General features: G+C 45.8%; 1 protein-coding gene across 3 annotated transcripts in view; it reads right to left on the bottom strand.

Annotated features, from left to right (window-relative positions):
* EXOC2 (exocyst complex component 2) overlaps positions 1-17,291 on the bottom strand; it is a 948,514-nt gene that overhangs the window by 298,505 nt on the left and 632,718 nt on the right. For all 3 annotated transcript variants that reach the window (XM_078688027.1, XM_078688028.1, XM_078688025.1), the window contains 2 exons: positions 13,372-13,452; positions 11,396-11,455 (listed from right to left, as the gene is read on the bottom strand). In XM_078688027.1, the coding sequence (XP_078544153.1) occupies positions 11,396-11,455; positions 13,372-13,452 (141 nt within the window). The remainder of the gene's footprint in view (positions 1-11,395; positions 11,456-13,371; positions 13,453-17,291) is intronic.

Genomic DNA, 17,291 nt, shown 5'->3' with positions numbered 1-17,291 from the left:
AGAGCGTTTCGTTTTGCTTTTCTAGTTTAGGAGTACTTTTAATTTGCGCTGGTCATGCTGCGCTACCATGTGCACCTCCCACACTGCAACGCTAATCCTCCCAAGCCCCCACCCCGTTGATTTTACTACGGCCACTAGCAGACACACTGTTCTTGTTCTAATAGCTGCCGCATTGTCACTGTTGAAATTTAAATAAGAGTATTCCGCGCACACACGTGTAATGGGAACCCTGCTAATGCACCGGGCACACGCTTAGCTAGAAAAGACATGGTAACAGTCCATCAATGCCCCGAGCACGAAACGAGCAAGCCCCCCTCCCCTTCATGCTTCAGGAGCAGGCGTTATCAGGCCCCGTCCTTTCACAAGCCCACCCTGGAAACTGCACAATTATCAATACATCGGGCTCGTCGAGACCCGCTGTCCCCAATTACCAGAATACACACACGTTTCCAGCTATAATTTCAGAGAAAGCGAAAAAGAAGCCTCTCAGAACGAAGCCAGATACTTGACTAATTATCTCGCTCAAAGGAATCAAAATAAACAACAAAGACCAACAGCATTCATGTCCTTCACTGAGTACACCACATAGACCTTGGGATCACTCTTTGTTGCAACAATACAACAAGTAATATCCCTACAAGTCAGGACTATTGGCTTTGTCAATGGTTGTTAGTTGCATAAGATAATTAAGCAGCAACTATGACTTGTTTTTCCAGTCAGCAGAACTGTCATTTTGTTGGGAACTCAGCAGGGCGCCGGTTATCATCACTGGGGCCATGAGTCCACCCGAGGGTCTGCATAGTTTTGGGGTATCAGTCCGCCCTAGTGGCCCTTCATCGGTTCCAGGGTGGCTCCTTCGTGCTCTCATTGATCCGCCCGAACGTTGATCCGATCACTGGGGCCAGGAATATAACTGAGGCGCCCCGGAGTTGTTGGTTGTCATTCCCCTGGCGTCAGAGCCCATCTTCGGCATCCGTGTGGCTATGAAGGGTCGCCAGCACCAGTTCTGAGGCCCTCGCCGATGCTAGCATGTCGGTAGGTTCTGTGCCGAGCCCGGTGCCAGAACGATTCCCCTCAGTCCAGTGGAGAGCCGGAGCATGCGAGGCAGGCCTTGGCCAGCGCAGGGAGGAGGCAGTGGACGGACAGATGGCGGAGAGTAAACAGGTGACACAGAAAAGCATAAAAAAGACCTAGCATAAAACTGAAGCACTTTCCAGCATGTCTGACAGCGAGACCCACACACCGCAGGCCACCCAGGAAGCACCGGAAGCGCCCGAGACCCCCTACGCAGAGCTCAAGGTCGCCATTGAAAAATGGTGAGTGCCCGTAAAATGTGATGTTTGCCTACAGGAATGTTAACTAATACAAGTAGGGGCCCCCTGGATCAGATGCAGGGCAGACAAGCAGGGGAGGAAGATACCATAAACCGAAAGAGTTAAGTCTGCCCTATATATTTAATTTGATGGCTCAACGAGAGTCCAAAAACATTAGTTAGGTCGACACAACTGAGAGCTCACTGTCAATTCATGCAGCTTACTGTGACTCAGACAACAGAGTGAAAAAATATATCATTTTATTTTAGGCAGTTATTTTTCACAGGATATACAAAAGATGTGATATCAAACATGTACATAAATAACAATAATTCAATCACAAGGACTTACAACAAAACGCCCAGGTTTCCCATTCATCTTCCATTCATCATTACAGGCATTCTGCTATTCTCTCATCACACATTCCTACATTCATATTCATTTCATACACTCAAACACACTTCAGTACACATCATATACAGATACACTGAAGTAGTCCTGTGGTGTCCTCTCAGCGACTTGCTGGGGGACAAAGGTGGCACTAGCAGGACAAAACGTAACCACGCCTACAGGAATGTACCTCATACTACTACTGAACACAGCCTACACAGCGCGAACCACAAACTGGGCTGTTATTAGGTGCTAGTACTGTTAAATAGAATGTCTGTGGGGGTTCAGTTTTATTGACCTTTGGACATGGGAAGGCGGACATGCCGGGATCAGAATAGGGAAACCGCAGATTATACACAGATCAGAACTGTACAGCAGGTGGGAGGAGTCTTAGAAAATAGCTTGCTAAATATAGCAACCCATGGGCTGCAGTTAACAGTAAAGTCTCTGTAGCACGCACATTAACCAACCGAGCTGTCTTACTAGGAGTAGAACCGGTGACCTGTAATTGAAGTAAACATTCCTACGGTTAGAAGAGAAGTGGCCATAGGCTGTCACCAGGGAGGTGACTGGGGTGTACTTGAAGGATAGGCACTAATCACGATGCCTTGGGTTTTATTTTTCGCCAGCGCATTAAACCGGATTTTGTTCTGTGGGAGAGCAAAAAATACTGATGTTACTTGTTCCACTTTTATGGCGGACTTCTCCGGCTTCATCTAGCCGTGAGCTCTCGTATACACTGGAAATGCAATATGTGAACTGCGGTCTGCGCGCACGTATTTCCGTACCTAGCAAAATAAACCAGTCGGATGACTTATTGCATGTGAATCACTGTGACTGCCCCGTTTTAACTTGTCCTAAATGCATCGTAGCGCTTTGCCTCAGCACCAGCTTACATTACACAAGGTCCGAATTTTTTGTAGGCCCGGGCAAAATAAGTGATTTGCCCGGAATCAGGATGTTGAGCCCTAGAGATTAAACAGACTCGGACTGTGCATCTCTGCAGATGGCGCATCCACAATCTTTGCAGTTTGCTGGAAGTGCATGCAGCCTTTGGCCTCCAAGGCATGCAGATATATCTTCAAAAAGCAAATTTACTCGCCCAGCTCATGTACTATCTTCAGGAGCTTCTCTGGTGATCCAGTGATCTGACAGATGCCAGACATTTCTCCAAAATCTCCCAAAAAAGAATGACGACTTTCTGTGCATTTCAGATAAAAAGATAACGCAGGATCCACTCACGACACTGCTCTTCATACCACATTCCTGGCGCCTTCTTCCAACATTATCACTTGGTGCCATGTTACCTGGAGCACCTTCTGGCAGTCCTTTTAGATTGCCGGCAACCCTGGCTTTTTAGACTCGTATTTCAATGCTTCTCATTATAAGTGATTGAGTGTCAGCACCCCTGTGCAGTGCACGGCTCGATAGAAGTGACAGGAACTCCTACAGACGCGGGGCCCGTTACAACCGAGGCGTTCCGGTACGTGGGGCCCGTTACAACTGCAGAGTACCTGTTTTTCCATCGCCAACAAGAGGCCTCACGTCGTGTGTGGCACCTTGAATGATGGCTTCCTTAGCAACAGCAGTTTGCACCTAGGATTTATGAGCATATATCAAAAAAGTCAAAAGTGAAACGGCAACTCCCGAAATGCATCTCATCACTGGTTTAACAAGCATTTGCAATGCAATGAGTCTCGCATTTACGCGAGCTTAAGCTATTGCCATTGTAAATTACACGTCTTTTATTTATGTTTTAAAAAACAATACCAAAATAAACGCCTTAGCCATTTACAATGCCAATACCTCAAACTTGCGTAACTTCGAGACCTATTGCATTGCAAATGCTTGTTTCTCGAAGGTTCAAGAAAAATTTGTCAATAAGGTCCTCACAAATTTTGTGGAGACCAATGACTTGCTGCACTCCAGCCAATCGGGCTTTCGAGCCAACTTTAGTACAGAGACGGCTTTACTGGAAGTTGCAGAAAAGATCAAAGCCGCATTGGATAGAGGAGGCAGCGCCGCCCTGGTGCTGCTGGACCTCTCTGCGGCTTTCGACACTGTGCCCCATACCAGACTATTGGAAAGATTCAGTGATAGCGGTATTGGTGGCACGGTGTTGAGTTGGTTTGCATCTTTTTTGGCTAATCGCTCCCAAACTATCTGGGATTCCCCCTTCTCAGCGGTAGTTCCCCCTCTCAATGTGGGGGTGCCTCAGGGCTCTACTTTGAGCCCGACGCTCTTTAATTTTTACATGGCCCCCCTCGCTGAGAGTCTGGGTGCTAAGATAGTGTCATACGCTGATGACACTCAGCTGTTGTTTACCTGTGAGAAGGGAGCTGAGTTTGACGGCAACTTAATTAACACTTGTCTTTCTAAAGTCTTCTCTTGGTTAGGTCGCAATCATTTAAAAAGTAACCCCGAGAAGTCCGAGATTATTTTCTTTGGACCTCAGCCACTGGATATCTGGCAGAAATGGTAGCCTCAGGATATGCCCCCCCTGTCTCGGCTGTCTCTACAGTGAAAAATCTGGGAGTCAAGCAGGATTCCACCCTGTCTATGAAGGCTCAAGTACACTCAGTAGCCGGGGTATGCTTTGGGCTGTTGAAAATGTGGCGAAATTTTCTCCCATTGCTTTCTATCCCATACAGGAAGACAGTGGTTCAGGCGCTGATAATGTCCAGATTGGACTATGTTAATTCCTTTTACCTCGGCCTGCCTGAATATCTTTTGAGCCGACTACAAGTGATTCAGAATTCAGCAGCCAGGGTCATCTTCATGTTGGGCCCCAGAATGCAGTCCTCCCAGCTGTTGTCTTCCCTTCATTGTCTTCCAGTCCAGAAGAGAATTCAGTTTAAAACTTTGGTTTTTAGAGCTTTTCATAAGATTGGGGCTCCTTATCTCAGGGAAAGATTTCAGCCTTACCTTCCTCAGCGCTCCCTGAGATCCTCATCTCAACTTTTGATCGCTACTCCTAGGGTGTTTCGGGCCTGCATAGGGGGTAGACCCTTTCACGCAGCCGCCTCTCGGCTGTCTGTGGAACAATCTTCCTCTCGCGATCAGACAGAGTCCTGACCTTCTTACATTTAGGAAAGGGCTTAAAACTTGGATTTTTCAGTTGTGAGTTGCTGGCAGTCTTTGGTTGTGTTTGTATTACTGATATTTGGATTTTGTTTAGCACTGGGATACTCCAGGGAGTAGCCGTGCACTCTATAAATATGTGTTATCAGAACATAACATAACTAACGTGAATGTGTAAGATTTAATGCCAATGCGTAAAGCTACTAGCCTACCTGGTACTCCTGCTTGTATCTGGTTGACTCAGCCTGGAAATTGTGTAGCTAATAGAATCGCTATACCTGCCTGTTTTTCCATTCCCGATTAAAAGTATTAGCAATAAAACCTACGGGACCGTAGAAGTTTCCAGTCTGCTTTAAGGAGATGAGTTTCCAAAATTAGGCAAATATTGCATCTGGAGTCTTTAAGCATAGAGAGGAGCGCTAGGCACTTCACCGGTGAGTTATGGCCATGGACATTTAAGCTAATTACTTTAATCAAGTGTTAGACGGGTCTGGAGCCAGTCATATGGGGGCAAAGTGGGCAGCTGTACCACCACCCTGCATGCACGTGTAGCCTAGAATGCCAGTAATGTGTGTGTATATTTGTAAACGTCGTTGAGCAGAAAGGATTGGAGGGGAGAATACAAAGAAATAAAACAAGAACGTTCCCTCTCGTGGGAACACAGTCAACAAGATCGCTGGCGGTTGATGATTGTCATTGAGCGAGTTTGGAGCTCCGCCGCTGTAACTGAAAGCACCAAATAGGAATCAACAGTGCAATCGGGGTTGCAATAACTGAGCTGGAGAAGGCCATATTTGGTGGGAGAGACCATTGAGCGGTGCTTAGATGAGGCTGTGTCTTGTTATTGGTCGGATGTGCTGTCTTGAGGCTACAGTTATTATCAAGGCTGTTTTTCCTGTGCAGCTTTCTAATGCAGTAGTCATGGGAACGTGTATTTTCACTGCTCAGGAGGGTGGCCGTGATTTAGCAGAGGAGTGCGGGGGGCTATGTGGTCTGGGCCGCCAGGTCTCATCATCTTGGAGGGTCTCAAATTCCAGCAGAAATGTGCTTCTTCCAGAGTACAGACCACGTGAGTCTCTTTATTCCAGACAAAGATGAAATGCAAAGGATGCCCACGTTTATATTGAATGGAATGTCATGGCAGGGAGGAAAGCCAGTCGACGATGCAACGTTGGAGCTACAGATCGTGGTACAGCCACACCTTCGACCCATCAAAAAGAATGCCGTTTTGGTCTCGTAAGGCCGCCATGATAATTTCTCTATGGCGGTAGGAGTGTAGGCAGGTTAGGATATCTTGTGGCATGCTTGGCGATTTAGCGGGTAGTCCCACTCTATGGGTACGGTCCAACACTATGTCCTTGCCTGCCAATTCTGGAGACTCTTGTCGGAACAAACGGATGACATAATCTCCAGTTTACCAGTGTCTGCTTGCAGCAGGGCACCTTTAATTCTGATGTTGGAGCGTCATGAGCTATTTCCAAAGTCCTCCAACTGCTACTGCAGCTCTTCATTTTTGTCTCTGAGCTCCAGTAGCTCACTGCATTGTTCATCAAGTTCCTCTCCGTGTGAATTATTGGTTTGTTCCAGAGTAACTATCCTTTGGCTAAGGTCTCCCAGCTCTCTCTTCATATCTTTGACGTCTGCTGCCATGTCACGTTTAAGGGCTGATATGTCATCTCTCTGGGTACCAAACAATGTCTCCAGAAAGGCGAGTGTGACCGGCGCCCCCTCCTTCAACAGTTCTGTGATGTTCAGGGCTGCGTGTGAAGTTGCTGTAGGGGAGACATCCTGAGGCTGTTCAGATTTTTTTGTAGGGGGTTTGCCAAGCATCTCTTTTCAGGTAGTGTCCTTCTTATTGCAGTGCGTCGCCGTGCCTGCGTCATATGAACGTTCCAGTACTAGACGCCAAGGGCCCTGTCGCGTTGGTTGTCTAGGCAGTCTGTGTTGCCGTCTCAAGCTCTATATTAGTGTCTTCTTTCACCGCAAGATCACCGACATCCACGACAGCTTCAACTGCGACACCCCCGCACCCACCACCAAGATCACCATCCCCACGACCTCCACCCACGCCAGTCGCCTGACCGCCTGTGTCAACGTCAGCGACGAAGACACCATCAAAACCATGAACTCCATCCACTCCGGATCCCCATTCGACCCGTGCCCTCACCACGTTTTCAACATGGCCAGCACAACCATCGCACCCCACCTCCGGAAAACAATCAACATCTCCTTCGAGACAGAAGCCTTCCCAGAAAGCTGGAAGCACGCCGAGATCAACGCCCTACTGAAGAAACCCAAGGCAGACCCCAAGGACCTCAAGAACTTCCGGCCCATCTCCCTGCTCCTGTTCCCGGCAAAAGTGACAGAGAAGATTGTCAACAAACACCTAACCCGCTACCTCGAAGACAACAACATCCTGGAGCCGTCCCAGTCCGGCTTCCGCAGCAACCACAGCACCGAGACCGCCCTCATCGCCGCCACCGACGACATCAAGATCCTGATGGACAAAGGAGAAACAGCCGCCCTCATCCTCCTGGAACTATCAGCAGCCTTCGACACGGTCTGCCACCGCACCCTATCAGCACGCCTCCATGATGCCGGAATCCAAGAGAAGGCCCTGGCCTGCACCACATCCTTCCTCTCCGGCAGAACCCAGAGCGTCCGCCTCCCACCCTTTCACTCCAAGACCGCCGAGATGATCTGCGGCATCCCACAGGGATCCTTCCTCAGCCTGACGCTGTTCAATATCGACATGACACCGCTCGCCCACGTCGCATGACAACATAACTTCATCATCATCTCTTACGCCGACGACACCCAGCTGATCATATCCCTCACCGAAGACCCCCACACCGCCAAAGCCAACCTCCACAGAGGAATGAAGGCCGTCGCCGACTGGATGAAGGACAGCAGACTGAAGCTGAACTCAGACAAGACGGAGGTCCTCATCCTCGGACCCACCCCATCAGCCTGGGACGACTCCTGGTGGCCCACATCACTAGGCACAGCCCCGGAACCCACCGACCACACACGCAACCTGGGGTTCATCCTCGACGCCGCCCTCTCCATGCCAAGCAAGTCAATGTCGTCTCCGCGTCCTGCTTCAACACCCTCCGACTGCTCCGCAGGATCTTCAAATGGATCCCTCCAGACACAAGAAAAGCCGTCACCCATGCCCTCGTCACCAGTAGACTCGACTACGGGAATGCCCTCTACTCAGGAACAACAACCAAGCTCCTGAGACGACTACAACGAATTCAGAACGCCTCGGCACGACTGATCAGCCACATCACACCCCACCTGAGAGATCTACACTGGCTCCCGTCAACAAGAGGATCACCTTCAAACTCCTCATCCACGCACACAAAGCACTACACAACACAGGACCCACATACCTCAACGACTGACTCAGCCTCCACACCCCCGCCCGCAGCCTCCGCTCCGTCAACCTCGCCCTCGCCACTGTTCCTCGTATCCGGAAAGCCACCACCAGCGGCAGATCCTTCTCCTACCTTGCCGCCAAGACCTGGAACGCTCTCCCTACCAGCCTACGACAGACCCAGGACCTGCCGACCTTCAGAAGACTTCTCAAGACCTGGCTCTTTGATCAGTAGCAGCCCCCCCCCCCCCAGCACCTTGAGACCCTCACGGGTATGTAGCGCGCTTTAGAAATGCAGTGATTGATTGATTGATTGATTTGCTTTACGTAACCAATGGTGTCCAACTCAGCTCTGGGCCCCCAGAGTGAAATTCTCCCTACTGTGCAGACAATGGCACTTGTGGGGCCTTGACTGTCCCTTGGGTCCTCAAGGCGGCGGACTTCTCTTTATGTCAAGCAGTGGAGAATGGAGCTGGGGCCGCCATCCTATGTCACTGGAAGAGCGCAGCAGGAGCCTTTTGGGCGCAACGTTGCTGCTTATGCTGGGCCTCACTTCCTTCAATTTATCTTGGCCTGCGGATTGTCTTTGGGAGCACTTAAGGTTTAGGGCTCAGGGCCTGGCAACCCCTAGGTAGAAGCCCCATGAAGGGGCCTTGCCTGGTAGCGCCTCATACTCCCAGGCTACAGTCCCCCCAGGAGTGTAGCATGTTTGCCAGTCCTGCTGACAAGTAGTCTTGCCAGCCCCTAGCTGCACTAGGCATGGGATATCCAGGTGGAGCGTCAGTTGCATCTCCCGCAGACTTCAATGTGACCTGTCCGAGCTAGGCCAATCTCCAGCCTTCGTGTGGCACCCACACATCCCGTCACACACCAGCTGCGCAGTCCTCCTGACTTGTTGCAGGGCTTACCAGCCTTATTCTGTTGTCCACGGTTGCTGCGGCAGGGTGGGGGATCAGTGCTACGGGGAACTCCTGTAGCCGCTACAGGCCACACTCAGTGTCAGCTGCCATTTTGGGAATATTAATGGCGGTCACCACTGTCCGGTGCTCTTTACTATAGCCGCCCCGGCAGCTTCAAATTGCCTAGGGGCGCTGCTCCACGTCTGCTGTGTACTTCTCCCTGCGACAGCAGAGCTTGTATAGACCCGGTGTATGCCCCATCTGCTATTTGATCAAAGTGGGCAGTGGAGCTTCGGGAAGATGCGTCCTTTCACGCTCTTTTTATTGCAATTTAAACGATACATTTTATTTGTGTATCTTATGCAATGGTTTTTAGTAACTAAGCATAATAAAATAAACTTGCAATTTTGGGGAGGAACAAACCTGCTGCTTAGAGAAGGAACCTTCCAATCCTGCAGCAGTGTGACTCAACTGAAGCACCAAAGCAATTTGACCCCTCCAGTGAAGTGTGGGTCCACCACAGCTGAAAAAAGGATATGGAAAGCAATCAGTGTGCGCCCAGAGGCTTGTGGGCAGCAGAGTCTCTGTAAAAATCAGCTCCAGAGTGCAGAACTATCCAGAAGTTGTGCCTACCACTGCGTCGCTACCATTTAAACCCATGCCCGAGGGATAACGTGCTGCGGTAATTGAGACTCTGCTTCTGGTCTTGTGCCGCTTAGATCTTTAACCTCAGCAACCTATCGACTGAACCTCACAGGCAATCCTATTGCCACCTTCTCTTGGACTGTGGATTGAGCCTCCAGCTGGCACGTTTCCCCCACAAGTAGTAATCTGTACTTCAGTCTTGACACCTACCCGAGAGATACTCAAACCCTTGAGAGACCTACCTACACCTACCAAGCACAGTGTCACCTGAGAGAGTGGCGAGGTGATGCAGAATACAAAGTGCAGAATCCCAAGCACGAGTACGAGTTTGTAACTGTTTTATGTGATGTAAAGTATTACTCTTTAAGTGTGAAGATTAAGGTACTTTTCTTTTACCAAATAAAGGCACTGGGTTGGACACTCAGTTATTGTGCTGCTGGGTGGTTGGTTGGGTGCTGAGTTCCAGCATCCCAACATTACCTCCCTAAGTAGCCGGTGACTGCTCACCATCACTACCACTGAGTGTCATGTGCTGAAGGGGTTGTATTTGGTCCTGTTTGCAGCGTCATTGTAGGAAGAACCCCAGGATATCAGAGGTAAACCATCCCAGTCCTCACAGAACTGAGGCCATATTTGCCACTGCTTGCCCCCACCACTCCACCCGAATGGGCCTGCCATAGTTGAAAAAGGCAACTGTGTATTGCTTGATTGGAGATGCCATGAAGAACAGTAACATCAAATTCACATTCAACTGTGGAACATGTAAACAGAAGGATAGTAATTTGCACCACTCATTCTGAGATGTGTGCAGTGGAAGCATTTGGAGTTTCAGATAAATGAACAACCGACTCTAATGCAAGAGCAGGTCTACACTATGCACGAGAGGAAGACGAGTTGAGATTCAACAGATAAGCACCCTAAATCCACCTTGTACAGTCTGGAGCACTCAGTTATGAGGCACAGAAATATTGGCATCTTTAAATGGTTTTAAAGCCAACTGAAAGATGAGCGCAGCTTGCACTTGTATGTCAAGGGGGTCTGGGGAGCTGGACTGTATTCACTAAATTAAATATAAGTTTACAAAAAAAATAATAATGTGTCTTTTATAAAAGGATGCATTGGGTCACCAGTCCATAGCACCAAATGGAGCTACTTTCAAGCACAGTTAAAATGAAGACACAGTGAGTAGAGTAAGTGAGTGAAATGGGCTGACCCATTACCATATGCTGTGATAAAAAGAAGCAAAACGTGTATGGCACTTCACAGATCATTGGATGATAAGGACTGAGTGATTGCCCCTATATGTACATAGGTATAGACATATACTTTCAGAATTATGCAGGAAAAGCAAAAATATATCTACCCATTGTTTTGCCCAATCTTTACATAAAAGTCAGGAGCATGTTCTATTTCATAGCTGCCTTACATCTTAGAAAATTCCATACTATTTGCTAGTGGAAAGGGATTTCCAGATGCTCGCCACATCATTTACTGTGGTCATTCAGACTGTTATTCTTAGTTGTACTAACTGCCTCTGCCCCACAGTACCAGCTGCCCATCTCCTACACATGCACGGTGGTCAGTGAATTTCACGCAGTGTGCTATCCAGTGGAAATGACTATCACCAGAATACAATTTTACTCATTTTACATGAAGTCAATAAACAGGGTTATAGCCTTGTATGTTACCTGAATGCAGTTGATGCTCAGCCGGCACACCTCATCCTGTATGTTCTGGTGTTGGAAAACCTAGAAAAGTAGTTCTCTGTGAGAGTTCAGAATCATAGTATAAATTAAATTAAATGACACAAGTAATTACAATTCAACATGAAAATAAGTGGGACACAATTGCCAGTGAAGGCATCAAACCAGATATAAAGTTGTGACAGTAGATTTTCCACACTCCATTATGAAACATATCCCATTTCTGCCAAGGCAGTGGAAGAAAATCCAACATGTGTTGGATTTTCTGTCTAAGAAAGTGGTAGAATCAGTCACTTGAGCACTTCATAGAGATAACCCCACTGGCACTAGGCACTTAATGAGCATCAGATCAGGCTGAGTTACCCCAGCGCCTTGATGACACTAGAGAGGTTTAGTCAGGTGGGATGTCTGCCATCTTTGGAACTCTAAATACAGCTCATTGAAATGTTGTGGGTGCAGCGCTTGGAAACAGACATAGGTAAAGCCAATTGGGCACTCTTCTCATAACCATGCAATGGCAATGCTAATAGGTTTGCCATTTTGTTAGGGGTAGTTTTCTGTAACAGTTGGGTGACTTTATGCATTTCCAGAAACAAATTCGCAAAATGAGGTCATATCTTGGGTTACAACAACATGAATCCGGGGAGTAGAGTCCCTTTGTTGAATAGACGACATATCTGAAACAAAACTATGCCCCTTAAAATACATGTTATAAAACAAACTTCAAAAGAGGACGTTTGCAGTTTAAGTGGTGAATGTAAACTGCATAAACAGCTAACAATGCAATATCGTGGGGTCAAATAAACTGTATATCCAACAACGGTATCAAGACAGCAAAGTAAAACAAAAGGGCTTGCAGTAGTGATCAGTGAACAGCTGAAGCCTGCCGTAAAGATAAGCAAGACGAACTTCCTAAGCAAAACAAACACCTGCAATCAAAATGTGCCTAAAGTAAATACATCAAAGAATACAACTAATTCTGAATGACAAACGTATCATGTTGCCTCTGCAGTTTAAAAAATGGACTACTTGAGCACCATCACCAATAGAAACACAAATGGGATAATGTATACATTCATGAAATGCCATGGCCTTGATGAACAATTCATCCAAGCATTGGCAAACCATTAAAAACCAGGGAAAACCAATGGCTGAAATAGGTTGGCTCAAAGCTCGCTCTTAAAAAAAAACTTTCAAAAGTATTAAAAAGTATTGTGGAGAAGTGTGGCTCACTGGTTAGAGCAGGCAGACCCTGAAGCAGAGGTCAGACCCGGGACCAGGGTTCAATTCCCGACGCGGCAGGGTCTCGAGCTCAAATGTCCACGGACCCGATAATTCTCGCTTCGGTGCCTGACCTAATCATGTGTTCACACTCTGCAACTCTGGGCATTAAGCTTGCTTAATCTGCACAACGGCCCCCGCGGCGGGATGCCTGGCTTTCACCTTGGGGATGCCCTGTGGGGGCTATTTCACAGGGAAAAGCCAGGACGGGTTCCCAAGGCAAAGCGCTTAGAGACCCCTGGGTTATAAGCGCTATATAAATCCAAACATACATACATACATAGCTAACATGAGGTCACCAAGATAGGTAGTGCCGTTCGTAGGACACATACAAAGGGAGAGTGGCCATAAATGTTCTAGTAAAGAAGAATTATTAAACTACACTGTTGTACATTTAAAAAGAAATACGTTTATGCAATGTAATTAAAAAATCATTTTTATCTACTCTTAGACCCATGAGTTTCTTAATAAGACAAGTAGGAATGAATAATTAGGACAGCTAGTCTCTCAGAGGTGCAAGCAAGAGACACTAAGGAGACAAGCACATTGAAAACTTTGAAAAGCTACACTAAAATGCAAAAGAGCACAATAGCATGCGGATTGTACTTGGAGGCTCCCTGTCTATTGGGCTGGTCTCCCAATGCCTCTGCAAAAATGACAATAAAGCAGTAGAAACTTACATTTGCTTCTCCAGGCTTGCAGTCCAGCACACCTTTCAGGGATTGTAAGGACAGCAAAATGACTTGTTCGAACTGTGAAGGCTGAAAGCACAAAAACACGTGGGTCACTTTTAGTACAAGAGTAATATTTCTGTATTTTAAAAACAAACTGGTAACAATTCTTGCTCTGAAAAAGTACACTTTTGTTGTAAACATCCTAACGACAGTAACAATCCACTTAATGATACATTCTGTAACACGTATGCAGAAATGCTCTTTTTCACGAAGCTTAATTTCTACCCTATGCTCCTTTCTACTGTGACTCATTCTTGTAGGACACATAGCCTACTACTGATTTCAGGGGTAAACCACGCTTTCAACACGACTAAATCACATCTACTCATAGCAAAGTCTTTGTGACTCGTGCCCCATTTGTTTGTCATTACCTTCTTCAAAGTAATTACAGGTCCCTGGCAGGTAAGACGATAGGACAACTATTACATTAAGTATCAAACTAAATGTGACAAACTCGTCTGCAAGACGAACTTCATAGAAGATATTACATTATCTCTATTATTTGTTTTATGTGTTAAAGGAAAGTTTGGAAATACGAAAAGCATAGACTAGGGAACTATACAGTTATCAAACACAGCAGAAATTATTATGGGCACATGAATGTGCAAGCCAAGCAAGGCCAGGGACCAATATAAAGTCTTGTTGGAACACTACATGGTGCCTATCACATGCAGATGGAATCACGGGTCGATAGGGTACATTCTGCTCTCCAGTTCTACCTGTATCCTCCCACTTCTTTGCATCTTGACCTCACAAGAGTGATGGTGAAAATCAAAGCATACACTCAGGAATAATGCTGATGGAGTAAATGCCTTCCTACAACCAGGACGACTAAAGGATGATGAAAATCTGGCCCAAGTGCAGATCTGAACACGCATTCAATAGCAATGAGTGATGCACAGTAGTGGCATCATAGTGACAATTCTGGACATTGTGAGCAGTCTTGCCACAATTATGACTACCCCTGGTGTAATGCTTTCAGTGACATAATGGTGATAAGTCTGCACATAAAGTGCACATTCTTAGCACAAAGTACCCAGTGTCAGGATTGCACAGGCATAATATTGGTAAGTATTGCCATTCTATAACATTATCGCTACTGTTGCCTGAGGCCTCAGTTTGTCATAGGAGTGACATGTCTGCATTTATTAGAGCACTCCTCCAGTAGTGTACTCCCCATTCATTCATCCATCCATCCACTCACTCAATTATCCATACACACACTTATGGAACCATCCTTCTGTTGGTTGACTCATGCTCAGATTTCTCAACTCAGCCGTCCGCACAACCACAACCACAACCTTGAAACTCAATGAAGCACTTGCCATTTCTCGTTTTCACTGTCTGTAAGTGCTTTTTCTGGATATGGTGAGGGGAGCACGGCATGAAGGATAAGGAAGAAGAGGAAGGGGTTCCCATCTCGTTAATGCATCTGCATTGTGAATTGGGTATGAGAGATGATGTGGATATGGGATGATGAGAATTTTATTACGTCGTTTTTTAAAATTGTTTTAGAATGCATTTTCGTTTTTTTTTACTATTTGCAGGCTGATTTTTAAAATGCAAGGACGCTGAGTAACTGCACGAAACTGCTTTGACGTCACCATAAAAGCTGATGAGATGTTGATGCATTTGCTGTTGTTTTGTTTGCCTATGCTGTGTACAGCCTGTCCTGCTTTCTCACCTCGGACATCTTTAGCCCCACTCTCATGGTGAACATTCACAAGTATCTCAGCATCTGGAAGTTTACATTTTTTGAATCTTGTCAAGGCCTTTTTCATTATTTTCATGAGACACGTGCATCCTTTAGTTTCAGTTATGTGTACTCTCACTTCAAGTATGCAAGACGGAAACCTAGAATAAGTCATAACGTTGGAGGGGTTCGCATTAGATGCTCACAGCTAATGGAAGGGAAATGCTGGCACGCTGCATTGCAATATCGCATTTTGCATGTTTTGCTGAATAAACATGGGTCAGACTTCACGCAGACGTACAAGTAGTCTGTCTTATCTTTGACAAAACTCAAACAATTTATCTGGAATACTCTTCACTAATAAGTATGTATTCATTTTCTGCGACTGATTTTTAACGAAATTGTAATCTTCATACATAAAAGAAAAAATAGGAAATGTTTATTGTTTTAAATTCTATTAAATCGATTTCCGATGGTTTTGATATTTCTGCTTTCATTTAAAATGAGGGGGATTAACTAGAAGCTTCCCTTTTCCAAAGTAAAAAGATTGCTGCCATTCAATGCCTGCATATGACAAACTACTCTTCAGAGTTGATGACAGTTTGCTTGAATGCTTACGGTTATTCTTGACCAGGAGTCTTCAACGAGTAGCTGCGTGAGCTCCCAGTAGTTCTCCAGCTACCTGTGAGAAGCTCTCCTTTGTGCAGCCCAGCCTACTAATATAGACGCTTTTGCTTGTTTGGGTTATTTGAATACCACATTTACAAAGCATGTATTTGAGACGAAAAGGTGTGTATTTTCAGACTTCACATGCTGATGTTTGGAGAAAAAAAATGTATATTTCCAAAATGAATTTAAAGCTATTATTTGAGTTGGAGAGGTTTATTACACTGCTGGCAATCCTGTCTAATGCACTCAAGTGATCACTGTTGACAATCTTGGATGGGGTGGTCACAATCAGATCACTACTATTAGTAGCTCTAGATGATTTTTCATTGAACAAAAATAGCTCTTATTACAGAAAAGGTTGGAGACCCCTGTTCTAGACACTAAGGGAGAGGCATTTCTTTACAAGTGTCCTTTAGTGGTTATTTTAAAACCAGATAAGAACACGAATTCCACAGTGTTTTGGCAGCTGAATATTTTATTACATTTAATGTATTTGATTAATTCAAATCGTCAGATTATAAAACAAATACAAGATACTTCATTCAGATTTTTTAGAACCCTTCAGACGTGCTTAACTGTTAAACATTCATCTCTTTCAGACAGTGGCTGTCCAATCAAAGGCAGATGCAAACCATGTTTATCAAGTCACTGTCTGCCTCCCTCCTGCTTTTTGTAACATTTGGGTTGACACAAATTACACGAATCCCCTGATAAGCTGGTCAACTCTTCCAGAATGTTATTACAGTAATGAGCTGAGTATTAATTGAACTACTCATCCTAGGAAAATATGAGTTTCAAGCTTCATAACTGATAGTGCATTAACTGTAGAAACGTTGCTGCCTTATTTTCAATGCTTTAACTTCTAATTTTTCCTGATTTAGTCATTAAGTCTAAAGCTAGCTGCTTCATTTTAAGTTCGATGGAAAACCAGGAGTTGCTGTTTTTTATTTGAGAAAAAGCAGAGGTCTCTCTTATGCTTTTGACTGTTGACATACTTGGCAAATCAGCTGATATAGCCTGTCGTACCAGGCCACTATTGCTGCCTCAATCTTCCACTACTGACTACAAGCGTTTTATTAGTGAGATTGCTCAGTGAACCTTTGGAATACATTTTAGTAAGCTGTTCTGGTTTGAATGAAATCTAGACCGGTTGAGCTTAATGTGGCTATGTTGGTGGTGGGAGAACCGAGACATCCTGCCTGGGAGCACACTGGAAGTGATTCACTGAGGCGGACATGGGGGGTGCTCCCAATGCAGGGAGAGGAACACGCTGACCTACGATATTATCCTACACCCAAATCGGAAAGCAAGAGAAACCTAAGGTTTTAGACCATGAATCCTAGATTAAAGATTAAACCTACAAAAAGCTCAATGTAACTATGTCTCTGAATCAGACCAATGTCACGCAGAGTTACAGAGCTGCATGACAATTAATGTATTTCAGAGAGAGGTAAAATCTGAACACCTTGAAAACTTTGAGGATGAATACCCTAAGAAATGCGGA

Source organism: Lissotriton helveticus, chromosome 4_1, assembly GCF_964261635.1.
Source record: "Lissotriton helveticus chromosome 4_1, aLisHel1.1, whole genome shotgun sequence".
NCBI classification, from domain to species: domain Eukaryota; kingdom Metazoa; phylum Chordata; class Amphibia; order Caudata; family Salamandridae; genus Lissotriton; species Lissotriton helveticus.
Note: the sequence above shows the minus strand (reverse complement) of the source record. Positions and strands in the feature narration are given on the sequence as shown.